At 43.0% G+C, this 27544-nt stretch overlaps 1 protein-coding gene across 1 annotated transcript; it reads right to left on the bottom strand.

Annotated features, from left to right (window-relative positions):
• Positions 1-48: 48 nt before the first annotated feature.
• On the bottom strand, positions 49-26878 carry apba2b (amyloid beta (A4) precursor protein-binding, family A, member 2b). The gene is given in 14 exon segments (XM_064977120.1): positions 49-2983; positions 3236-3359; positions 3361-3374; positions 4354-4473; positions 4652-4864; positions 5235-5414; positions 6923-7108; positions 8557-8643; positions 9990-10025; positions 13085-13230; positions 15032-15071; positions 19262-19342; positions 22592-23933; positions 26804-26878. Coding segments are annotated over 13 exon segments (2619 nt in total). The 5' UTR covers positions 23912-23933; positions 26804-26878; the 3' UTR covers positions 49-2911.
• Positions 26879-27544: the final 666 nt, after the last annotated feature.

Raw genomic sequence — 27544 nt, 5'->3', positions numbered from 1 at the left:
GTTGACTGATAAAACCTAATGACACAATTCACAGTAAAACAAATATATTCCAATGAGTCATCAAACAGAAATGGGGGTTTATTTGAGATTTTATTGTTATCTTGCCATAATGACTTGATACTATCATGAGGCATGCACACAGATAAATGTTAATTTTTCCAATGTAATTTTTAGTACAATGCATGTTAAAAGCAATACTCAGTCGTAAGGCTTCCTCAGTCACAGTGGGATTCTTTGTTCATCTTTCTCTCAAGGCTGAAGCCCGACACAGCAGAAGTGGGGATGTTTGCAGTGACTAACCGTGACGCTTATGAGCACAATCCTAGACAAAGTTCTCTTTATGTACAGACATTCTAATACTGCTTATGGCAATGGACACAGTTCTTACAACACAATACATTCACAAATCGACTCAACTGAGTTTCTGTTGGGGTGAAACACACAAGATGAACATAGCACACATAGAAACTACCCGTTCAAGTGTCATACATCGGTTTGATTTTCAAAAGAATAAGCAATGTTAAGTTCAATAGTTTGGAATTAACTGTTATTAAAATGTGTGCGAGACAGTGCTGTCCAATAAATTGTGTTGCCATAAGGAAGTTAAAAATAACACTTGCACACTAGTCAGTAACATTTACCTCATGACTTGTTGTCATGACGAGGTGGAACTAATGTAAAATGAAAAAGTTCAAATCGGAAGGGATATGGCGTTTTGTAACATACAACCTCTACTGCTAGCATTGGCTTGATATACAGTACCAGTCAAAAGTTTGCACACCTACTCATTCAAAGGTTTTTCTTTATGTTTTACTATTTTCTACATTGTAGAATAATAGTAAAAACATCAAAACTATGAAATAACACATGGATTCATGTAGTAACCAAAAAAGTGTTAAACAAATCTAAATATATTTTATATTTGAGATTCTTCAAAGTCGTCACCCTTTGCCTTGACAGCTTTGCACACACTTGGCATTCTCAACCAGCTTCATGAGGTAGTCACTTGGAATGCATTTCAATTAACAGGTTGTGCCTTGTTAAAAGTTCATTTGTGGAATTTCTTTCCTTCTTAATGCATTTGAGCCAATCAGTTGTGTTGTGACAAGATAGGGGTGGTATACAGAAGATAGCCCTATTTGGTAAAAGACCAAGTCCATATTATGGCAAAAACAGCTCAAATAAGCAAAGAGAAACTACAGTCCATCATTACTCTAAGACATGGTCAGTCAATCCAGAACATTTCAAGAAAAATTTGCAGTCGCAAAAACCATCAAGCAATATGATAAAACTGGCTCTCATGAGGACCGCCACAGGAAAGGAAGACCCAGTTACCTCTGCTGCAGAGGATAAGTACATTAGAGTTTCCAGCCTCAGAAATTGCAGTCCAAATAAATGCTTCACAGAGTTCAAGTAACAGACACATCTCAACCTCACCTGTTCAGAGGAGACTGCATGAATCAGGCCTTCATAGTTGAATTGTTGCAAAGAAACCACTACTAAAGGACACCAATAAGAAGAAGAGACTTGCTTGGGACAAGAATCATGAGCAATGGACATTAGACCAGTGGAATTCTGTCCTTTGGTCTGATGGGTCCAAATTTGAGATTTTTGGTTCCAACCGCTGAGTCTTTGTGAGACACAGAGTAGGTGAACTGATTACCTCTGCATGTGTGGCTCCCACTGTGAAGCATGGAGGAGGTGGTGTGATGGTGCTTTGCTGGTGACACTGTGATTTATTTAGAATTCAAGGCACACTTAACCAGCATGGCTACCACAGTGTTCTGTAGCGATACACCATCTCATCTGTTTTGCGCTTAATGGGACTATCATTTGTTTTTCAACAGGATAATGACCCAACACACCTTCAAGCTGTGTAAGGGCTATTTGACCAAGAAGGAGAGTGATGGAGTGCTGCATCAGATGACCTGGCCTCCACAATCACCCGACCTCAACCCAATTGAGATGGTTTTGGGATGAGTTAGACCGCAGAGTAAAGGAAAAGCAGGCAACAAGTGCTCAGCATATGTGGGAACTCCTTCAAGACTGTTGGAAAAGCATTCTAGGTAAAGCTGGTTGAGAGAATGCCAAGAGTGTGCAAAGCTGTCATCAAGGCAAAGGGTGGATACTTTGAAGAATCTAAAATCTAAAATGTATTTTGATTTGTTTAACACTTTTTTGGTTACTACATGACTCCATGTGTTATTTCATAGTTTTGATGTCTTTCTTCACTGTTATTCTACAATGTAGAAAATAATAAAAAATAAAGAAAAACCCTTGAATGAGTAGGTGTGTCCAAAATCTTGACTGGTACTGTATATAAACAAAATTATATTACCCAAGTCACTCCCAAATTCCCTTTTATGTCCATCTAAACTATATTGACAGCACGATTTCAACCGTCCTTTAGCGGTCAAGGGCTCTCTTCCCTGCTATCAAAAAGTCAATAAATATTTACAAAGCAACCATGACCCTTCCCCATTACTTCCGATGCATTAGCAAAATATGTATTTACATGAAAATTAAATAAAGCAAAGAGAACTAAAGAAACAATATGCAGGTACAATATGACATTGATATGAATATAAAAATATACATTGTGAGGCGTCCAAAAAAAAACAAAAAAAACACAAATAAATAACGTAAACACCTTCTGCCCAGATGACCCTCTTTAGGGTTAACATCAGCAAAATATCGTGAGTGTCAGTTGAATGAATGTTAGCTCAGAAAAGATGGAGGGAAAAAATGATAAGTCAGTGACACAACAGTAAGAAAGACAATCCCTGGCTCACTAGCCATCCTCAGACACTCATTAGTCTGTTAATCTTGTCCACCTAGAGCTCTCCAACTGGACTGTAAACAACCACTGCTTACAGCTCCTCTGTGGAGGGAAATGGGATCTGTCCTTGGTTTATATATACATAGGAGTCTCCTGTCCTGTTAAGAGTCTGAACATGGCCGCTGGCATTGTCTTCATGTGAATCTGGTTTAGGAAAAGACAGAAAACAAACATTTAGCTCGGCACTTGCATCTATCGCTTGCTGTTTTATCTTTATTGAAAATAATCAAGCTTAGAGGCACACGCTTACAGCCTAATGATTGTATTGATGAATGCATATTATGCTCATTCCTGCATAGGCCAGGAATCTAGTTTTGTGAATTCTCATACTATTTGATTGTGGTGTCCTCTGAGCTCCTTTATGAACTCTATCTGTGTATCTGAACGGACCCTCACCTCGCCCACAGAGTTTGAGAGGGCTTGGACAATCTTCTCATGTGCTGTAGCCACCACGCTTTGGCCATTGATCTCAATAATGCGGTGGCCAACCCGGACACCCCCCCGCTCAGCAATACCCCCGCATCAGGCTGCAGATCTGTGGGTGAAGATGACAAACAGAAGGTGAATATTATCCTTCATGGCAGTCACTCACCCCCAGGGGCAACAAGACAGGGGCAGTTCTAAAAGGGGAATAAAGCAATGATGCAACGTTGTTCCATTAAATCTTCTGGAACAGTTGTATTGCTAAAATGTCAAGGATAGTTCATGGATTTGGTCATGTGATCCTGATAGGGAGAGGCCAGGGTGGGATTTGAGCTCTGTGAATGACATTGTGAGGTTCATCTGTATGCAGTAGCAAGCTCCTAGCTTCAGCCTCAGTGCAACAATAGCCACAAGAGATAAAACCGCAATTACATCTGGATTTAAAAAAAAATGTAAATAGGATTTTAAAGGGATATTATCAGGCTATATAAATATTGCTCTAAAGAGTTGACCATTTGTGTCATAGAAGCAATGTGCCACAGAGGATAACTTGAACACAGCAGAGACTTGAATAAAGTGGTATGAGGAACACACTAAAATGCGTGTGTGTGCGGCATGTTTTTTTCCCACCAAAGCTTGTAACGCTCATGATGCAAATCACATACGTACAGACCTATAGGCTAACAGCCTGTCATGTCGTTTAAACACGGTATTATTTCCCTCAGAATTGGTTTCTTTAGACTGTACCAGCTGAGAGGAGAAAACAAACATCACTGACGGGGCTGTCTTCTCCTATTCAGTTAACGTCCGCTGAAATCCTCCTGAGGGAATTGAAGTTTCATTGGACAAAGACATTGATGTAGTCCAGAATCTCATCCAAAACATTTTTCAACCAGTCACAGATTGTTATCTCAGCCTGTGTTATTCAACCTACGCGTGAGAACACAGTATCCCGAAAACAGACAAAAAGAAGAGTTGTCAAGGCCTTTTGCTGTTGAGTGATGACTTGAATGAAAACATTACTGTACTGTGTTCATGGTTTGACATTGCACACAGGGCTAAACTGTAGTGCCTGATCTGATCGTACTTACAATCCCATTCTGGACGCTGAAGCCCAGCTGGTACTTGAGGTCTGGTCTCTTGATGAGCACGGTGGTGACAGGGGGACAGCTCACAATGTTCAGCTTCACCTGCACCTGGTTCTTCAGGCCCTGATGGACAAACACAGTGGTCAGACAGAGCAGAGGGCGTCCTGAAACCTCCACTGGGTTTAGTCAGTGGATTATTTGATCAAATTGCAGAATTCATGTAGTGTTACACAATGAATGTAATATGTCACCATAATAACCACTAATGACTTTTCCTAGAACTCTGTCCCTGTCCATGCACCTTGATGATTCCCTGACAGGTGGCGAGAGGCAGGCCCACCAGGCTGGTGTTGTTGATGGACATGATCTGGTCTCCGATGCTGAGCTTCCCAGAGCGGGCGGCCGGCCCACCGTTCATCATGTTGGCCAGGATGACCGTGGGCAGGATAGAGCCCCAGCCAGACTCCACTATGACCACGCCCAGGATCTCTCCCTTATGCTTCTCCAGCTGCAGCTGTGGAGCCAGCCAATAGCGAGAGAAAGAGAGATAGAGAGTGTGATGAGTGCCTCTAGTCAAAGCGATTGTGGGCAGGAGAAAAATAAATCAGGGAGAAATATAATGGTGTAGTGGGAAGAACATAAACAACGTGCGGACAAAGGAGGGCCAGATGGATATAAGACCACTGTCAGCTTCTCTGGTAATTGGCTCAGTCCATGTGCAGTACTTCCACAGAACTAGACTGCCTCACCGGTCATCAGAGACTCTTTCATCCTAAGTAAGAGGTCACTGACTGAGCATCCAAAAGTCCTCAGAGAAGTAGATTGTACAGTGCATCTGAGGTACCATGATACAGTTACCTTATACAGTTAAATGAGAGTCTAACCTCTTTGCAGTTCTCAGAGTTTGAGAAGTGGATGAGGTCATCGTTGTACATCTCCTGCGTGTTGATGATGTCACTGTACTCCTTCTGACTCAGGTCCTCTGGGTTGATGCCGTTGGCCCTCAGGAATTCCTGGTAAGCCACGCTAAATGACTGTCCAATCGACTGGGCTATGAGCTGGGCCTGGAGAGCCAATGAGAAGAGAGGATACAAAACAGAATTTACCAATGAGTGTTTGAGGCAAATTGCTGTGGTCTGAGAGGCTTTTTCCCCTCCTAGTTATTATATTTATATATAATAAAACCAGCTATGCATTTGTCAGAGAAGCAATACACTGACAATACACTGTCATAGTGACAGCAATGGGGAGAATCACATCACAGAGCAACTGGGGGATACAGGTCAATATTCATTTATGTCGTATGAATCAACGCAGTGGAGCAACATGGAGTTGCTTCACTGTTGCCAAGTACTATATGAGGTCCAAAAACATTGGATTTAAATGTCAAAACCTATTTGCCATGTCTTCATTACTGACAACTAGCCTCTGTCCTGGAATCATTTAATAAAACCATATAAATGGACCAAAACATGTTTGAAAAGCTAAAGTAGTAAGCATCATGAAGCCTGTAGCCTTGGTGCAATGATTGCCATTTTATACGAAAAATGAAGCGAAGGTATTGATTGTAAAAAGTGGATCTAAAGAGAAGAAAAGGAGAGTAATCTAATTGCATATCATATGATATTCGAGGTGGTTCTATCCCAGTTTCCCTATAATTCCCTATATTTACCTCCTACCTTCCCTCAGGCAGTTTTAGGGAATAATATGTTTTCAAAGGAAGGAAGCTGTGGTTGCCCTGTTAACAAACTGACATCCAACCGCATGCTGGGCTTTGACAGAGACACGAAGCACATCCTGGACTGTGGTATGGGTGGAAATTGGCTGTATTACTGTGACAGACAGCATATCACACATTGGCAACGCATCTACACTGGCCGAGGGACAGGGGGCAGTTAACCAGTGATTGAAATGTCATGGCGATATAAACAACCTGCTATTAGAGTTGTAGGAATCCCCTACACCTAAACCATGGTACAACCCAGTCATTCCTGCCCATAACAAATGAGGACAGTAAAGCCAGTCGTTGCCCTTATCCAGACCGTTAGATCAAGGATCAGGCCTACCAGGCAATAGGTAGACAGTAATAAGACACTGTTGGGAGAGGCATAGTTGAAATATAGAATTGTCCCTTCTGAGCTGAGGATAAATGACTCATGTGTTAACATTCAGACTGACTGTCCTTTATAACACACCAGCTAATTCGGCATAGAGAAATGGTGACGAAGAGGGACAACGACAATGCAGGGGCAGACGCTCGCTGGCAAGGGGAGGAGACAGGCAGAGAGACTGGCCTATCAGAGGTGGATCATCTTTTCTTTTTTAAATGTTATTTAACCTTTATTTAACTAGGCAAGTCAGTTAAGAACAAATTCCTATTTAAAACATGTCAGAGGGTGTCCCTGGTGAGCATAATGTGTTGTTGTGACTAATCTCTGAATCAGTCACAACCCATTACCTCAACATTTAGAAACATGTCCTGTGCCTAACCTTTCACCTGGTCCTGATCCATTCTACCACTTGATATTAGCCTCAAGGGGCAGATCACAGACATTTACACGCATTCACTTACGTCCTCAGACTCAAAGACGTGGCAGATCATCCGGTACTGTTTCTTGGCCTCTAGGGCTCCAGGTGTGGTCTCGATGCAGTCCTGGGAGGCTGTGCGCGGCATGCGGCGCCTCGCCATCAGCACCACGATGTTCCCAATGTCAGCTATGTAGGAGATGGTGCGCAGGGCGTTGTCCATCATAGTTTCCTGTGTACACCACCACAGCAACAAATAACGAACAACTAGTACCTTCCCTCGTAGACGCATACATGTGAACAGCAAACAGGGTATCATGACGACCGAACACACCGCAATAGGTGTACTAATACACAGAATAAAAATACTAAAATATCTACTGTATTACAGTTGACGCTTAGAGTCAAAGAAACACATGGTGTGCTTTGTAAGCCTCAGGCAAAGTATGACAAGGTGCTTATCTTCACACGAGCGTCTGGTAGCGAGGGAGGAGGAGCGGGAATGCTCAGCTCCGACCTGCACGCTCCTCAGCGAAACATCATTAGTCCGTCAGCAGAATGAATGATCCAATTTGTCTGTGCATGCCGCGCCCAACACCTTTCACCTTTCTTATGGCGAGCAGCCTCAGCAGAGTGGCAGGACTCCATGCATGTCCCCTCAGCCCATATGCTCCGCAGAAGGCCGAGGCGCGGGAATCACACCTCTAATCAACCTGAGGTTCTCAAAAGTTCTCATCCCCTCTGGTACACACAGACAGCAGGGGCTGAACCGAGGCACAGACATTTTTATTCGCGGCACCAAATGTTCTTAGTGTGTATGAAATATGACATTATTCCATCTAGGAAATGGTAAAGTAAATAAGACAAATCACATGAAAGTGTCATTGTGCTGCAGTTCTGATTTCAACCGCTCACCAACTAACCAAGAGGCCCATAAAACCGGACTTCTCCCATCTTGATGGTTGTGGGAAGCAGGTAGCCTTGTTCCAGGCAGGGAGTGGAGTGGAGAGACACTGCATTGCAGCACATTACAGTAGGCTGTGCCAGGCAGCCAGCCCACACACTGCTGTTCTGTTCTGTTCAGTCGGACTGCAACTCAACGACAGGGACACACATTCTGTTCACAGTCAGTCAGCTGGCACTCTTGTCTGTACACCAGAGACGTCACTGTTAACACTGCGGCTGAACCTCTCACATTGGACAACCTTGTTCCCCATTATGTTCCCATAAGACATGACATCAAAAGTAAAGTGCTACACCTTACCTCTTTTATAACTGCATTACTGTTCAAAGCTATGTGTGTGTGTGTGTGTGTGTGTGGGTGTATGTGGATGTGGGTGTCCTAAATAATTTGACTTTGGAGTCGAGATGATTTCTGACTAAGTATTATTGCAGATGGATTGGATTGGGAATCAAATGGGTTGGGATACAAAGTGTTTAAAACCAGCTTTCATCTTCCTGCTACATCCCACTTTATTGACAGCTGTCCATGGAGGCTTTCTGCCTTTAACGTTTATTTATTTGTATCCTCACTCAGAGGGAGATCAGATTTAAAAAAGATTCAATAAATAAAATGATCATCCAAAATCCATCACAAAAGTCACCGAGAGGAGTTGCGTGGCTATGGCCCCACTGCATCGGATTGGTACTGTCAGGGCTGGAGTCAGGACCTCTACTCACCTGTGTGTCTGCGTTGAGCACTTTGATCCTCAGGGTGGAGATGAAGAGGTCCACCTCTGTCAGTGTCTGTGCGTCTCCCTCTGGACTCTGGACGGAGACAAAAGAGAGACAGGTGTGTCAGAGTCCCCCCTGAGGCAGGAGAGAGCGGCCCGGGTGCCCGTTCTGTAAGCACCCTGGCCGGGGGCTGAGGAGAGCTCACCAAGGGCCCACGGTTAACAGGCTGCCCTCTAATCTCCTGTTGAGAGCAGTTTAAAGCTATTTCATAAATCATGTAATGGTGTTATAGGTTGGGCCCCCAGCGGACTCCTGGCACGCTTACAGTAGGTGTTCAGTCAGTGCTGGACTATGGCTACACCCATAGAGAACAGCCATAAAATGTACATTCATATTCCATCTCGTAATCGGAATTATAACACATTGTAACACATTGATATCTACTAAAGGATTGGGTAGTAGCATTGCCATGGATGTTGTTGTTGTTTATTGAGTGGTGGTCATGCTCACATTGTTCCACACAAAATGGGTCTCTGAAGGCTACTATATCTATACAATGGGGACTAATAATATAATAATATTAATTTTCATGATAAATGGTCATGTGACTGCGCATGCAGGACTGCATGGAATACATGTGGAATTAAAAACAGCCATCTCTGTGACAGACAGGGTCAGTATCCACATCAGAGCAGAGTGGAAGGGATTTGAGGCAGCAGCAGTGAGGGCTGGTCAATATAGTCACAGAGTGACCCGGTTGGCTCTGGGGCTTTACATCAATAGGTCCGACATGATGTTGGTGTGTTGAGAGTCGGCCAACAAGGCAGCTAAGCCATTACAAGCTGGCGAATGTGTGTGAATACCAGTCCTGGGCATGGGGTTTGCATTCACGCTAATCACCATGCACTGCGTGTTAATTAAATCACGTTTGATTTAGGTTAATTAACTAAGTACTGATGTGTGTATAATGAGCAGCAGAATATACACGTTTCTTTAAATATGCAATATATAATGAAGCAATTTATCTGATGATATGTCTAATAGTATTAATTAGAATTTGTAGTAATTCTGTGTAGGCTCAAATATTTCTTTGCATCATCAAAATCATCAATGGATTTCACGTTTGCTGGCTCTGATTTTCAGAGCACAAGCTGCAGGGATGTTCCCAGAGTTCACACAGTCCAGCCTCTCAGTGATGCATGACGGGTAATCAGATGGAGTGGGATTATGGAGATTCTCATCATAACTCTAGTCACCTCCTCACATTCCACGGCTCAGAGCGTGTCAGGGTGAGACAGACAGAGACAGAGACAGACAGACAGACACACAGACGGAACACACAGACGGAACACACAGACGGAACAGGGAGCCGGAGGGTGAGGGTGGAGTCAAGGTGGCCCCTCTCTCTGTTCTTATCAGATCAGATTGTTTTTACACACCGCCTTTTTCTTGATTTTGGCAGCCTTCTGAACCCTCTGGGTGGAGACGTTGGGACATGACAGGGTCGTCAGACACGGGACGGGAGGAGCGGCAAAAACAGAGGGCAGGAAGTAAAGAAAGTAAACAAAAGTAAGAGACAATAACTCAACCAAACAGCAGGTGTATCATTGCTCTGAAAAAGGATAGGAGCGATGGCACAGCTGTGTTCTGCAGAAACAAATTAAAACGGCAATTAAAAGGATCATGATTGCTATTTTCCTTTTGAATACAGCAAATCATAAAGACATGCAAAAATGAGTTGATACCACACCTAAATATCAAAGTAAAAAGGGAACTTGAGTGTAGCATATGCAAATACTCTGTCAAAGGGTTTCAGGTTCAAATGTGAAGTCAAGGCAAGACATCCTCAGCATACCTTTCCTGTCCACAACACATTCTTTCAGAAAATGGTGAGGAATTACAGCAGAGCCCAGCATTCTGAGATGACTTGACATGTAATTTAAGGCAACACAATGACTTAGTCCTGTAATGACGTCAGTCACCATCCCCCTGGAGAAATGGGATGTCAAAACTGACAGTTGGTGACTGAGTGGTTTTCAAATGGTCTAAAAACAACATATTGAGAAACCTACTGTAGGGTGGCTGACCAGAAAACACTGACAAACACCAATTCCGTTATTTCAGTTGATTCAGATTCAGTTAAGATTCAGATTATCACACACCTCCTGTGCAACTGACTAGGTATCCCCCCCTTTCCCAACACTGAACCCCACAAAAAGACCTTAACCATGTATGTCAACTGCACAGGACCAGAAGGAGGGTGTGGTGATGTAAGAAGGGCTATATAAATACATTTGATTTGATTTGGAAGCAGAGCAGAGAACGGCCTTCGGGGTGATGATCCTGGGTTGTTTGTAACACATTTACTCCTCCACCTTCTAATGCAAAGCAGACATCTGAGTCCTCCAGCTACATCTACTGCATCAAATCAAGGCAGGCAGAAAAAGGAGTGGGCGATGAAGCTGCATAAATATTACATCAAAATGATGGGAGCATGCCAAAAAATATCTGTATAAATAAAACATACGAAAACATTATTTTGTGTGTGTGTGTGTGTGTTTGTGTCTGGCTTACTTTGTTCTCTGAAGCTTCCGACTAAATATTGTGGACAGCAGTGTAATTAATCTGTGTGTGGGTTGTTGTTGGTGTGGCTCAGATCTGAGAACTAAAAAATGGTACCGAGTCCCAGTGCTCAGGGGTTGGTGTGTGAAGAAATGGTAGCTACCAACACATAAAAGAGCCCAATCCCCTGCGTCCAGAGTGACATATGGCCAATTCATATGTGGAGAGACACATCATCTGTAGTTCCTCCTCAGATGAGGGCAGAGAACAAGTGGCACACTTCCCGATGGCCTCCTCCACAGCTGAACAGCCAACATAAAGATAATGAAGAAGAAAAAAAAGATTGGATTTCTTTTCACTAGGATGGATGGAGCCAGATCCCAGCAGCAGTGGAAGAGAGGCAGGGGCCTTCAAGACTCAAATGTCCCTACAAAAGATGCCAGATGGAAGGGTCACCTGAAGCAGACTGCTGCTGGACAGGAGAGTGTGCCACTGTGTCACTGAGCTGTGGGCCAATCTGACCCACTGAGCTAACATATACTCCCATCTCTGCTCTGCAGTGACTGGCAGGCCTTGCCACAGGTGGATGTTCCTAAAAGTAGATCCCAGCCAAGTGCCAGTGGACCACTGAGTTAGGTTATAGCATATTCATTATACAGCCCAGCACATGTTTTCATGAGAGGGAGAGGAAATGTATTGTGCCTGGACAGTTATTTGAACATTTGGTGTATCATCTTGGGTTGTATTTTCTTTGATCCAATAGGTATAGCTCCTAAAGTCATGTATAGTCTCAACAATGGTCTCAATAATACATTGTCGGCACACATGAACTCCTTCAAAAACACACACATTTCATTGCATAGGAATGCATACTGTACAAATACTATATTTGTGATCATACTGTTATCAGACTGAGGGAAAACGGCCCTTGCTTAAATGGCCTTTCAAAAGCTAGACTGCCAAAAGCAATCATAACTCCAGAGCTAGTTGAGAACCAACCAGTAGTGAAGTGATTGGAATGCACAGTGGTGGAGTCTGCTTTGAATATGGCCATCCTCTCTGGCTGCTCCCCATCAGTATTCATAGCAGACGATAAATGTAGAAAAGGGAACGGAAATGGAAAGGGAAACATAACCTCTGTGAGCCAGCAATCCATTACCAACACCATGTGACACATGCTTTACCCCAATCTGACCCAACTGGAGCACTAATGGACTGCTAATTCTGGCAAAATATCAAACTGCTCTGACTGGGGAGATAGACAGCGTTGATGTCCATGTGGATTTAATAGGCCAATCTGGACCTCACTTGAATTAAAAAGACCAGCATCTTGCACTCACATTTGAAGTCCATTTATAAAACGGTATTTCTGTCTGCCAGATTGCAGACTATCTACAGCAAGAGGTTCCATTTAGAGTACTATTTAAAAAGGTTTCCAGAGGTTATGTCAATACTCTGTACCAGCTTTGAAGTCTCCATCAGGCTTTGTATATGCCTGAAACATGAACATAAAGTTTATTCAAGATATACTAGAATCATATTGATGAATATCTTAAAGGTTGTTTCCTCTATAGGGGCATCATTAAATCCTGACAGTATAAAAATGAAACAGTGGGTTGTAAACAGAGCTAAAAGGACTGTAAACTAACCCACTGGGGAGGAACATGATTACACAGTACCAGTGTGTCCTACAGTACAGCAGCAATAATCCTACTAGATTGAACACAGTCTCCTGGGGTGTAAACAAACACAACAGACACCCTTCACTCGGAATCTTCCAAAACGGTTCCTAGAGTCACAGTGAAAATATACCAGATCAAAACAACATCCATATGAAAAGGAAGGAAGGGAAGCTGTTTGCAGGATTTGAAACGGGTGGTGCAGTGTGTGTGTGCGTGCGTGTGTCTATGTGTGCGTGTGTGCGTGCATGTGTGTGTGTGTGATGGAAGGCCTGTCTGCTGTCTGTCCGTACCTTGACCCGGCTGACAGCCTCCTGGGCCTGCATCATGCGGATGTTCTTGGACGGGTTCCTCTCAGAGAGCAGCTGGGTGGAGCCCAGGTAGTTAGCAGCAAAGATGATGCCATCAATAAGATCTTCTGGCTCACAGGGCCCCGGAACTGACAGAGAGGGAGAATGGATGGACAGAGAAACGAAGGAGCAGGAAAAGATAAACGATATTAGATCATATTTATATTGCCAAACAAAGAAATCTCTGTGTTGTTCTAGTTAAGCTCTGAGTTGAAAGGTCATATATGTACACTACCATAACATCAAATTGATCAGAAATACGGTGTAGACATTGTTAATGCTGTAAATGACTATTGTAGCTGAAAACGGCAGATTTTTTAATGGAATATCAACATATGTGTACTGAGGGCCGTTATCAGCAACCATCACTTCTGTGTTCCAATGGCACGTTGTCTTAGCTAATCCAAGTTTATCATTTTAAAAGGCTAATTGATCACCCTTTTGCAATTATGTTAGCACAGCTGAAAACTGTTGTTCTGATTAACGAAGCAATAAAACTGGCCTTCTTTAGACTAGTTGAGTATCTGGAGCATCAGCATTTGTGGGTTTGATTACAGGCTCAAAATTGCTAGAAACAATGACCTTTCTTCTGAAACTCATCAGGCTATTCCTGTTCTGAGAAATTAAAGCTATTCCATGCAAGAAATTGCCAAGAAACTGAAGATCTCGTACAACGCTGTGTTCTATTCTAGAACAACACTGTGTTCTATTCTAACCAGAATAGAAAGAGGAGTGGGAGGCCCCGGGGCACAACTGAGCAAGAGGACAAGTACATTGGAGTGTCTAGTTTGAGAAACAGATGCCTCACAAGTCCTCAACTGGCAGCTTCATTAAATAGTCCCCGCAAAACACCAGTCTCAACGTCAACAGTGAAGAGGCGATTCCGGGATGCTGGCCTTCTAGGCAGAGTTGCAAATAAAAAGACATATCTCAGACTCAACAATGAAAAGAAAAGATTAAGATGGGCAAAAGAACACAGACACTGTACAGAGGAACTCTGCCTAGAAGGCCAACATCCCAGAGTCGCCTTTTTTGATGTTATTTTAATGGACAAACAAATGTGCTTTACTTTCATATACAAGGACATTTCTAAGTGACCCCAAACTTTTGAACAGTAGTGTATGAGTATTGGCAGCCTTCTGTGCGTACAATTTGAATAAATAAAACACTGCAATTCTGTAGCTGTTGGGTATTATGAAGAGAAACAATCACAGCGGAGGCTTGAGCAGTAAAATGGCCACGGGTGGGCTGGGAGCTGAGAGAGGCACCAGGGGATTCATGTGCCTGTGTGATACGTAGATGTCGACTCTGTGACAACCACTGAGGGATACAATGCACTGTCATGATACCAGAGAAAGTGAAAGAAAGAAACAGCTCAGCCTCCAGGAAGATGAAGCCCTGCTGTTCGCTGCCCAGTGGTGAGAGGGGCTTGGCGAAGAACGCCTTGAAAACTTCTCGAACCAAACATACACAGAGGCCTGGGATTGGCCTGCTTAGATATAGCCCTCCCACATTGACGACAAACTCACTGACACGTTTGATGGCTCTCAGGTAAATTGTCCAAATAAAGATAGTGAAAAATGAATATGATCATTCGTATTTACTTTCTTTCTGTTTGTCTTAATTTTCAAATGCAGACTTGTTGATCTCTCACTCACTCACTCACTCACTCACTCACTCACTCCATGATCTGTCATTTTGCAACTAGATTTTGAGTGGTTATTAAGGAGCTTGAATTTGAAAGACAAATCTACTATCCTTGGAATGAGCAGATTCCTGCACCCAAAGCGATAAGCCTCTTACAGGGAATATCTGTTTTTGATGTTGTGAATTTGATTCATTTTTGTCTTGATTTCATCCTCAAAATAAACAGACGTAGAGGTACCTTACCATCAACAAAGCTGGGGAAAGATGCAGCCTTCTTAGTTTCCTGAAAAACAAAGTCTTGATTGAACTCTCTGAATTAGTCAAGCAGAATGAAATATGCATTCTCATTTCATGAACCTGAAAGGAAAACCGCCTCTCTGCAAAGCCTTTGGCTTCCACAACAAACAACAGGCCAACAAACTCTAAAAGCTTCATTCTGTCAAAGAAGACAAAACATTTTTGAACATCAGTTCAAAGTAACCTATGCAATTGATACAAACCCTATTCATCAACAGATGAGGAAGAAAATGGAAGAAGCGATGCAAAAACTGAATACATAGAAGTGTGCTACACTCTTAGAAAACAATGTGCTATCTAGAACTTGAAAGGGTTCTTCGGCTATCCCCATAGGAGAACCCTTTGAAGAACCCTTTTTGGGTACAGGTAGAACACTTTTGGGTTCCATGTAGAACCCTTTCAATAGAGAGTTCTATATGGAACTAAAAATGGTCCTACCTGGAACCAAAATTAGTTCTACCAGGAACGAAAAAGGGTTCTCCTATGGGGACAGCCAAACAACCCTGTTGGAATCCGTTTTTTCTAAGAGTGTATAGTACAGATCAAAAGGAAGCACAACTTTATGGCATCGACCTGATTGTAAACAGTGGTCCATGTTAACATGTCGGGTCATGACATGCCTAACTCTTCAGATGTAAAACACTACTGTATATCAATACTTCTACAGAAAAAGCACTCTGAGTAATGGCCATCACTTAAAAGACATGCCACTCAAATGGAGGGTCCAGGCTGATATATGTGTGGCCGTTCATTACAGTCTGTGAGGAAGGCCCAGGAGCATTATCAAACCACATTATCAAACCACTTAATAACTTAAAGGGCAACAACTTCCTAGTATATATATATATATATATATATATATATATATATATATATATATATATATATATATATATATATATAAAAATAAAATATAGCGTATGCTATAGTGGCCTCCCACAAATATACATCGGAATGGCCGATTAATTGCTCATAACAATCGGAATTTTTGGGCACCGATTTGCCGATTAAAAAAGAAAAACAACGTTTATTTTTATATACCATTATTTAACTAGGCAATTCAGTTAAGAACACATTCTTATATTCAATGACGACCTAGAAACAGTGGGTTAACTGCCTTGTTCAGGGGCAGAATGACAAATTTTCACCTTGTCAGCTCGGGGGTTCCAATCTTGCAACTTACATTTAACTAGTCCAACGCAATAACGACCTGCCTCTCTCTCGTTGCACTGTTACGCAAATGTAGTAAGCCAAGGTTGTCACGCCCTGGTCTTAGTATTTTGTGTTTTCTTTATTTTATTTTTGGTCAGGCCAGGGTGTGACATGGGTTAATTATGTGGTGTGTTTTGTCTTGTTTTTTGTAGGTATTGGGATTGTGGTATAGTGGGGTTATCTAGAAAAGTATATGGTTGCCTGAAGTGGTTCTCAATCAGAGGCAGGTGTTTATCGTTGTCTCTGATTGGAAACCATATTTAGGCAGCCATATTCTTCGAGTGTTTCGTGGGTGATTGTTCCTGTCTCTGTTTGCAACAGATAAGGCTGTTTATCTTTTTATGTTTATCTTTTTATTAAACATGAATCGAAATAACCACGCTGCATTTTGGTCCTCCTTTCCTTCACCGCAAGAAAACCTTAACAAAGGTAAGTTGCTAGCTAGCATTAAACTTATCTTATAAAAAAACAATCATAATCACTAGTTAACTACACATGGTTGATGATATTACTAGATATTATTTAGCGTGTCCTGCATTTTAATATAATCTGACTGAGCATACAAGTATCTGACTGAGCGGTGGTAGGCAGAAGCAGGCGTGTAAACATGAATTCAAACAGCACTTTCATGCGTTTTGCCAGCAGCTCTTCGTTGTGCGTCAAGCATTGCGCTGTTTATGACTTCAAGCCTATCAACTCCAGAGATGAGGCTGGTGTAACCGAAGTGAAATGGCTAGCTAGTTAGCGCGCGCTAATAGCGTTTCAAACGTCACTTGCTCTGAGCCTTCTAGTAGTTGTTCCCCTTGCTCTGCATGGGTAATGCTGCTTCAATGGTGGCTGTTGTGTTGCTGGTTCGAGCCCAGGGAGGAGCGAGGAGAGGGACGGAAGCTATACTGTTACACTGGCAATACTAAAGTGCCTATAAGAACATCCAATAGTCAAAGGTTAATGAAATACAAATGGTATAGAGGGAAATAATCCTATTATAACTACAACTTAAAGCTTCTTGCCTGGGAATATTGAAGACTCATGTTAAAAGGAACCACCAGCTTTCATATGTTCTCATGTTCTGAGCAAGGAACCTAAATGTTAGCTTTCTTACATAGCACCTATTGCACTTTTACTTTCTTCTCCAACAGTTTGTTTTTGCATTAATTAAACCAAATTGAACATGTTTCATTATTTACTTGAGTCTAAATTGATTTTATTTATGTATTATATTAAGTTAAAATAAGTGTTAATTCAGTATTGTTGTAATTGTCATTATTACAAATACATTTTTGAGGGGTTTAAATCGGCCGATTAAATTGGTATCTGCTTTTTTTGGTCCTCCAATAATCGGTATCGGCGTTGAAAAATCATAATTGGTCGACCTCTATACTAGATGACCTTTAAAGTGAAGTTCTGCCTTGCTCTGCAGTTTGGCTGTGCTCTCCAGGCTTAGTGGTGGTGTGTGAATGACAGCCTGGCCAGACAAAACCATGTTAGGATGATAAGACTGGGTTGGGGGTTCCTATGGAGGTTGCGCAGAGCAGAAAGGGCTTTGTCACAGAGTGTCATTTGAACAGTCAGGTCAAGGTTGAGTGATTTTCCCTGATGTAAACACACAGCTTGCTGCTTCCAACCAGTGACTTGACTACAGAGTCAAAAAAAGGGCACAGCCAATTCCCTTCCTTTCAGAGCAATGGAAGTGAGGGATGAGGTTAGCAGCCTTGTATAGAATGTCCCTGAGAGAAATGTCCACAATAATAACAGTGGTGATTTCCTTAAGAAAACTGGACAACCACACTGTTACCTGGAGACAGGGACTTAAGTCATTCATAAACACAGTTAATTGATTCTCATAAATCCTATGGCACTGGCCTTTTAATGATCTCAAAGCCTAAGACCAAGAGGCATGGAGAGGCAGCCTTTAGTTATTATGCCCCCGGCCTCTGGAATAGCCTGCCAGAGAACCCGAAGGGGGCCGAAACTGTGGACATATTTTAAAGAGATTTTAAAACACATTTTTAGCTTAGGGTGCTTTTTAGTTCAGTTTGTATAATTAAAAAAAATATCATGTTTGTTGTGTAGTAAATATGTGACTCACCACCTGTATTCAGTCTAACGTAGCAGCATTTGAAATTTGTTTTTTATTTTGGATAAAAGTAGAGACTCAGAGCTACAAAATGGTATATCATACACTGCATTTGAGGAACAATGGGGAAGTAATTCTGCTGTGAAAGTTGATAAACTTGTAAACTCACTTTTGAGAAAATGGCCTTTGAATGTTTTGGTATCTAGTGAAGAGCTCTTCTTTGTCTACACCCATTCAACATCGTTCACACCCTCTTAAGCTTTAGCCCCACCCATCTCGTTTCCCCCGCATTCAGAGCGCACACTTGACGCTCTGGCCAATGAGTAGTTTACCTCTGGATAACATGAGAACTGCCTAACCAGCCCCGCTGGTAACAATTTCGTTCCACTTTTTTGCTGACGTTTACTGACACCGGCCATATTCAACGGGTGTTGTACACTTAACCACTTAACGTAAGACATGTAGCTTGCTAGCTAGGAAAACAATTAACCTAGCTAAGTAAACATGGAAGATCACACATATATCACATAACGTTAGCTAACAAGCCAGCCAGCTAACGTTAGCTAGTTAAACAACAATGAACATAGTGCCAAATCATGTTGTTACTACCCTGCATGAATCTGCTGGGAGCTAACCAACCAGGTTCATTGTTAGCTAGCTAACCTCTGAGATACAGCTTTTTATTTTCATTGTTATTATATTTTTTGTCTGAATTCTATAAAGATTGATTTGATGATAAATAATCTGTATGATAATAATCTGAAAACCCCTTCACACCCATGACACCGGCTCTGAAGGACAAGCACAGGACAGTAATAATACTGTTATGTATTCCACATTATATCATCTGTCGCAATAAGTTTGGACTGCAGACAGAGACAGTTTACCTCCGGGACATTGTTGTTCTCCAGCGGCACGTTGAGGTCAGAACGCTGCTGTTTCCTGGGATGCTCTGCACCGTTGGTCATCTGTGGAGGTTAAACCAGGGGTTAAACAGGGACCAGCGGGCAACAGAGAGTTAATAATACATTTCCAAGCAGACAGTAGAAATGAAGGAGAAAAAAAGTAGCGGTTCCTTAGGGAGCTACAGCCAACAAACATTAGTAAAGTCTGATACGTTTCTCTATGGGTCAAAGAAAAGAGAGTAGTTGTAATGGGGGGGTAAAAAATAAGGTCATGCTATTACTAGTTACTGATCTCAATTCATGTCACGTGTTTCTGTGAATTACACACACACACACAATAACATGTTGACTTGAATACCGCTATTGCCATGACAGTTCACATTTACTTAGCAAAGCATGACAAAGATGATGAAATTGCTCTCAATACATATTTACATAACTCAACAATCCTTCTTTTTACAGTGACAGCACCGCACAAAGTCCTGATTAGTATTCAACATCTACACAACAGCGTGAGCACACAGTAATTCATTAAGAATCCTATCCATTTGTTTGACAGGATAAAACAAATCTCTGCCCTGAGGAAGGAGGAAGTATCAAGCCTAAATCTGATGTTTTCAAACACTTCAGTGAGCCTTTAATCCCAGTACCTGAACGCTGAAAGCATTTAGCAAAACATTTACAACTGCTGAGTAAAATCACAAACAGTCACCGAATTTAACCTGGGCAGTAGATTTTTTTATTTGTTGTTGTCAGTGACTGTTCCTGCACAATATGTGCTTGCTTACAATATAATCCAGTTATGTGACCTGTCCCATTTCTCTCCAACAACACACACAACCACAAGCATACACACATGCACACCATGATGGAGCAGGTGTGTATCAGCATGCTGCCATCCCATACTGCAGGGCACACGCTCAGGCTCTCCCCACACCTCACCATCTGGCAGGGCTGGGGGCGAGAATGGTAGAACACAGAGGAGCTTGGTGGAGGACAGGAAGAGGCGTGTGTGTGTGTGTGTGTGTGTGTGTGTGTGTGTGTGTGTGTGTGTGTGTGTGAGAGAGAGGCTGGATCTGAATGAGGGCAGTGGGCATGGGAGACGGGAGAGGGGAGCTCAAGGTGTCTGGCTGTGGCTGGGGGAAGGGAACAAACTCACTAGCTGCACTATAGCTAAAATGCAATAACCTGCCTGTCAACCACCTCACACATAATAAATATCCCCCTGTCGCAGATCTTGTTTAAATCAACTTCTTATGGCTGGGGGGCAGTACTGAGTAGCTTGGATGAATGAGTTGCCCAAAGTAAACGGCCTGCTCCTCAGTCTCAGTTGCTAATATATGAATATTATTATTAGTATTGGATAGAAAACACTCTAAAGTTTCTAAAACTGTTTGAATGATGTCTGTGAGTATATCCAAACTCATATGGCAGGCAAAATCCTGAGGAGAAATCAAAACAGGAAGTGAGAAATCTGAGCTTTGTATGTATTCACCAGAGTCCCCAATGAAATCCCCTTGAGATATTAATGATGATGCACTGCCTAGGAGTTCTACGAGATGTCAACCATCCATAGAAATTTGAATGAGACTTCTACAGTGTTGTGGGAGTGAATGAGAGCAGAATCTATCAGGTGTCTGACAGGCAGCCATTTTCTGATCACGCTTATTCCTCATGGTATCCACTTGCGTTCCATTGCTCATCAAGACACGAAGGAACACTCCGTTTGGAACTTTATTGAAGCTATATGTTAAAACCATCCTAATGATTAAATCTGTACTTAGTTTGAAATGTTTCTTCGACCTGTAATATAACCTTTTGAAGTTTTTGTCCTACGTAACGCTGACCAGAATGAGCGTTTTGATATTTATACCAAACGCGCTAACAAAATAAGGTATTTGGACATAAATAACGGACATTATCGAACAAAACAAACATTTATTGTGGACCTGGGATTCCTGGAGTGCTTTCTGATGTAGATCATCAAAGGTAAGGGAATATTTATCATGTAATTTCATGTTTATGTTGACTCCATCATTGTGGCTATTGTGACGTTTACTTCTGAGCGCAGTCTCAGATTATTGCATGGGTTTCCTTTTCAGTAAAGTTTTTTTTAAATCTGACACAGAGGTTGCATTAAGGAGAAGTATATCTATAAATCCATGCTTATAATTTATATTATAATCTACATTTATGATGAGTATTTCTGTAGAATGATTTGGCTATGCAAAATCACTCAATGTTTTTGGAACTAGTGAATGTAACGCGCCAATGTAAACTCATATTTTGATAAATATGAACTTTATCAAACAAAACATACATGTATTGTGTAACATGAAGTCCTATGAGTGTCGTCTGATGAAGATGATCAAAGGTTAGTGATTCATTTTATCTCTTTGTGCTTTTTGTGACTCTGGCTGGAAAATCTTTTGCTGGAAAAATGGCTGTGTTTTTCTGTGGCTATGTGGTGACCTAACATAATCGTTTGTGGTGCTTTTGCTGTAAAGCATATTTGAAATCGGACACTGTGGTGGGATTAACAACAATATTAGCTTTAAAATGGTATGACATACATGTATGTTTGAGGAATTTTAATTATGAGATGTTTGATGTTTTGAAATTGGCACCCTGCACTTTCACTGGCTGTTGTCATATCGCTCCCGTTAACAGGATTGCAGCCATAATAAGTTAATCAGTTCTAATGGCATAGCTCTGCACGAGAATCTGAACATAGCCTGGCAGTACATCTTGTGCCTCCAGCAGTGTTAAACACATGTCGTGACCCCACTCTACGAGGGTGCCTTGGGGGGGAGTGGGACACGCATTTCCATTTCACCACACACTGTACAGGTTACACACTTGTGTATGTGTGAAACAGGACAAATATAATCAGCCCCACGATTTGACCTTGAATGTATAACGTTAGTCTATACAGATGTCTCCCTGGCGGCATTGTACCATCCCCCACTCGGGTAAAGTGTAAAGAAGGAGAAGCATGGTTTAAGTGTTGGTTATAGAGCTTCTAAAATGGATACTTTGGTAAATGCCACAAAATCTAGTCATGTTTATCCGGGAGATTAGTGTTAGAGGCATCAGAAACTTTGAATTGAAAATGTGAAAATGTGAAAATCAGTTTGATCACTAGGTCCTTGATCTAAAATTTGGACGAGAGATTAACGTTGGATTTCTATTCTGACAACCTTCTCAACACATCACCTAAACTGTACATCTGACTTTTCATTCACATTTCAATAGAGGAGATTCAATGAGTGTGTATAGAAAATACCTATCAAAATGGCCTCTCCTTCTCACCTGTTCTTGAGCCCACTGCTGTCGCTCCTCCGGGGTGCGGGAGCGAACTTTGAAGCCCTTCTGGAGCTCAGGGTTGTTGTGCCGTGTGGAGGAGGGGAGGTTGAGGGACTTGGGTCTGCTGTCGTGGCGGTGTGGGGTTGGGGTGTAGGGGGCAGGCTCAGGCTTGGCGTGGGCCTCAGGAGGGTGGTAATCACTGGGTACACTGTCTTGCACCAGCTCGTCAGGACTCTGGTCAGTACCACCACTGCTCAGACTACCCATGCTCATACTCATCTTGATCTCTGCCACTATCTGGTCAATGTCCTCCTCCGCCTCCTCCCCCGTCTCCCCCTCCACTACCACTTTACGGCCACGGTATGGAGACCGCGATTCGTGAACCACGGAGTTCCCATTTTCCTCCTCTGGGCCATAGTAGTCCCCAGTGTAAGCAACCCCAGCTCTCACAACCTCCTCTTCCTCTGTGGGTGGGGGGGACTCATGCAGGACGGGGTGGGGGTCCAGGACGTCGTAGATCTGTTCATCTGGGTCCTGCTCCACCACCTCACAGCGCACCTCCCCCACCTCCACCCCACCTTCTCCCTCCACCCACTCCTCCACCGCTTCTTGGCACTCGTCTGTGTCGCCCGGGGGCTCAGCCCGGACGTGCTGCACGGTGCTGGCGGTATAGTCAGCCTCGCCCTCGTTGCAGTCTATGCTGCCCTCCAGGTAGCTGTCATCCTCAGGGCAGTAGCGGATGTAGTAGGTGATGCCCTCGTCCTCCTCCGGCAGACCTTCATCATAGTCCTCCTCCTCTGAGGTGTTGTTCACATAGTCAGAGCTGGAGTCTCCATCCAGGCTGTCAGCGTGGTCGTGACGGTGGCCGTGGCAGCCTGCATGGTCGTGGTCATTGATGTGACTGTGGACGTGGCCGTGGTCGTGGCAGTCTACATCGTCGTGACTGTGACCGTGATCGTGACAGTCTGCATGCTCGCGGTCGTGGCCATGGCACTCTGCGTGGTCCTCGCTGTGAATGTGGTCATCATGGCCGTGGCAGTCTGGGTGATCGTGGTCATGGCTGTGTTCATGCTCGTGTTGCGGCTCCGGTGTAGTAGGTGTGTCCGGCCGGCTGTCCGTCAGCTCTGGCTCCAGACCCTGCTGGCGGCAGTAGTGGACCTCCTCCTCCTCCCCCGGCCCACCCTCCTGCTCCTGGTCGTGCTGCTCTGGGGGGTAGGCGGCGGGGCAGGGGGGCCGGACGGGGGGCTCCACCATGCTGCAGCTGGAGCCGCTGGGCCCTGGCCTCTTCCTTTGAGCCATCGCTGGCGCTGGCTGCTTACAGGCCATGCATCTCAAATGGTCCTCAGTCCTACAGAACGCAGAAAGAGAGAACCACACCATTAGAGCTATACTGCTACAGTGCAATCATCACAAACAACAGCTCCATTAAATACAGTGCAGGAAGGCTACAAAGATGAAAAGTTTTGTAAGTGTTATGCCCCCCAGTGAGTGAGCCTAATAGACACAGTGAGAGAGGTAACCACTCTGTTGTCCGACTGTGAAAACCTGTTAGGGCCAATTACAGATGCACTATGACTGACAGGAAGGAAGGAAAGGCACGGTGGGATGTTTAGTTTTTCATCATCACATTCAAAACAAAAAGACGTAGTGAGGGAACCAATAAAGGTTTTTGAACAACTGCTCTACCCAAAATTACAACCAACTAATTTCAGTATTACCACAAAAATGGAATAGGCAAGTGGAAGGGGGAGAAAGTAAGGAACTTGTCTGTCGGCATTGCATTAAAGACCATACTTGGTTAAAAGAAAATTGTTATGAATAAAAAAAGTATACCAGGTTCATTTAAGGACCAGAAATTGACAGCTGTGCCATATAGATCGCAAAATAGTTGGGAAGAGATTTTTGATGCTCCGATTCCAAAGCACATGGATCTTGAACTGATACACAAAACAACGCAGGATTCAACACGTAGATTTGTTTTCAATTTAAATGATTATACACAATTCTTGCAATCAATAGAATGTTATATAAATGGAGGATACAAGCATCCCAGCTCTGCAGATTTTGCTGCAAAGAGACAGAATCATTAGATCATTTGTTTTGGTACTGTCCATATGTAGCTTGTTTTTGGTCACCGGTTCAGGACTGCAGATGGTACTGCTGAGTGATCTGAAAAGTCATAGTCAATCAATCAACAGTATAAAGTCTTAAACATTTTTGCTATCTTTAATTTACAATCTTTAGACATTTTGAGAATAGAAAGTTTAAAAGCTTTTGTGAAACACCACAGCACAGTTGGAAAAATATATGGCAAATAGAAATCACAACTGGATGGTGTTCAGAGATAGATGGGAGGGTAGCTGAAGGATGGGATTAAAAACAAAAAAAAGATAACTGTTGTAAAAATATACTATGTCGGTAAAATGTATATAGTATTTATAAGCTGGAAGTAGAAACCTAAGTGTTGCTGTCCATTAGTTTACTCAGATTAGGGGAGGGGTGGTAGCCTTAGGGGAAAATAATAAAGTAAAATATATTTTATAAAATAAAATGTAGATATATTTACAAAAAAATATATATAGTATATGGGGGATTGGAAAGGATGCAGACAATTACATTGATGGAAGGCCCAATCTATCTACAATATTAAAGTTGATCTACCCCTTACATTAAAAAAAGTATAATAAAATAAAAGGCTTTTAACCACATACACACCCCAGCATCTTACAACTAGCATCGTAGAAGTACTGATCTCAGTGTGGAAACCGTTCCAAACCATCATGTGCACCTCACTGTGGTAAAGATCAGGAGAACTAGTCTGACAAAACAAAGAGTCTGTGCTCTGTGCATACCGCTAAGTTAGGTCTAACTCGTCCTAACAGAGCATCAATGCCTTTACAAATGGTTGATGCACATTGATTCCCCTGCTGAACACAAAAGTCTCTCTCTCTTTCTTCGAACCTGCGACTGGACACAGGATCTCTTCACCACTGAAAGACCTGATCAATTACTGTTATTGGAGGCAGACAGGTTCTCGAGTAGCTTACCCACACCCACATGTAAGTGCTTACTTAGCACTACTGCATTAGGCTTGACAGAATACAGAACTCTGCTCAATACAGCGCTTTGCATTGAGTTGTGTTTGGCCTGCGGACAAACGTCTGAGGCAAGAGAATGAAACAAAGAGGGAGCCTGCCTTTACCTTAAGCTAATTGGACTTTGACAGTCATACAATCGATACTCAAATTGGAGGTCATCTCTACACAGAGGCCGGTGAATATTCACTCCTAGATCGGGAGAGATTGGCGAAATGTTCAGTCTCCCAGAGTATCTGCACTGGTATTGATCTGCACACAGCAGGGTGGAGAAAGGCTCGCCTGGGAGATTGGGATCATTCTCCTAATTCAGATTGCTCGAATCATTGCTAGGGTACGGCCACGAGGAGAGCTGGGAGAGATTACGTTGGGGTATTTCTGGTGCTTCTGCACGCAGGGCCCTAAACAAATTCAACAATCTCATTAAAAAGCTATCAAACAGGGAAGGGACGGTATAAGTCACGTGAGAAGCCATTAATAGAGGACGCACACACACACAAGGCTGTGAAGACGAGTGCCGGCACAAAAATATTAGATGAGTATTAAAATACTGCGATTTAAAGAGTGACCTGGTGTCCCACTTTCTCTCCTCCTCTCCTCTATGTTCCTTCCACCGGTCTCATCTACACCAGTTGCCACGGAAAACTGGCTGCTCTCAAAGGGGCTTTTGTTGTGCCGTCCCCCTCTTCTCTCCCTCTGCCCATATTGACGTTTTGCCACCACAGGTCATTGCAACGGCTAATTATCCCCACTCCAGCATCCACAGGGAGGCAGAGGCCCCCTCCCCACCTCCCTGTCCGTCAGGAGGCTGTGTCTGGGCGTGGATGAGGTGTAGCTCCAAAAGCACACATTCACAACCCACATTATGGCCATCAATTCAGGTGACTGACTCAGAGTAATACTGCTGATGCTGTTGCTAGACAAAGAAGCTGCCCACTGGAAAGTCTATGGGGAGAGCAAGTTCAGACACATGTACAGAACACATGATTCCCCATTCAACCCAGCTTTCTATCGTTATAATTGGTACAATAGGAAATGTGATAGTTGAAACATGCGGTATATAACTGACTGGCAGAAACTCATAAAGAGCAACAATAATAAGGCATGGAACTATATGTCCTACCTCTGTCTCTGGTCCTGAGCAGTAGTAGTGTTGAAGAGGGCCAGGCGTGTAGTGATACAGGCGTATTGCCCTGCCTTACCCCATCCCCCACCAGCTGCTCTCATCTACGCTCCTCCCTGCTCCCCCTATTATTTCCAGCATCCTCTAGCAGCCAGCCCAGCCCCGCCTTGCCACTCCCAATGGGCAATTATTGGTGGCTAAGAGTAACTGCCTCCTATGGGTACCAATGACCTTTCACCATCTCTTTGTTTGGTTCTGAATAAATCCACCACATGACCCCTGGATAAATCTGTTGACTGAGTGTTCCCACCAAGAGTGTGTATGTTTTACCTCTCCTTCAATGTATTCTGTCTGCCTGGATCGATTTTGTATGTGCAGAGTGTCTGTGTGTCTGTCTATCAATAGAATTTCTGAGGTGTGAATCATTCAATCCTCCCAGTCCCCAAATAGCGTTCCCAAATTCTGCTTTGTTTGGGCTGGGCCGTATGAATTAGACTTGACAGCTTTTATTGAATTTGAATACATTACCATGTGAATGACGACCTATCACAACAAATACATAAGGAATCTGTCCTACCTGTTCAGGGCAATTTGTATTCTGTCTCCTGGTATACCCCTAATTCAAAATGAAATATAACCTAGAACGATATTCATACCGTTCAACCTTTTCCCCATAGACTACTCCTCTCACAAAGATGTCATCCCCTGAACGACACATCACCATGAATCCAGACACCAGCC

Source organism: Oncorhynchus masou, chromosome 1, assembly GCF_036934945.1.
Source record: "Oncorhynchus masou masou isolate Uvic2021 chromosome 1, UVic_Omas_1.1, whole genome shotgun sequence".
NCBI classification, from domain to species: Eukaryota; Metazoa; Chordata; class Actinopteri; order Salmoniformes; family Salmonidae; genus Oncorhynchus; species Oncorhynchus masou.
This window is presented reverse-complemented; position numbering and strand designations above follow the sequence as displayed.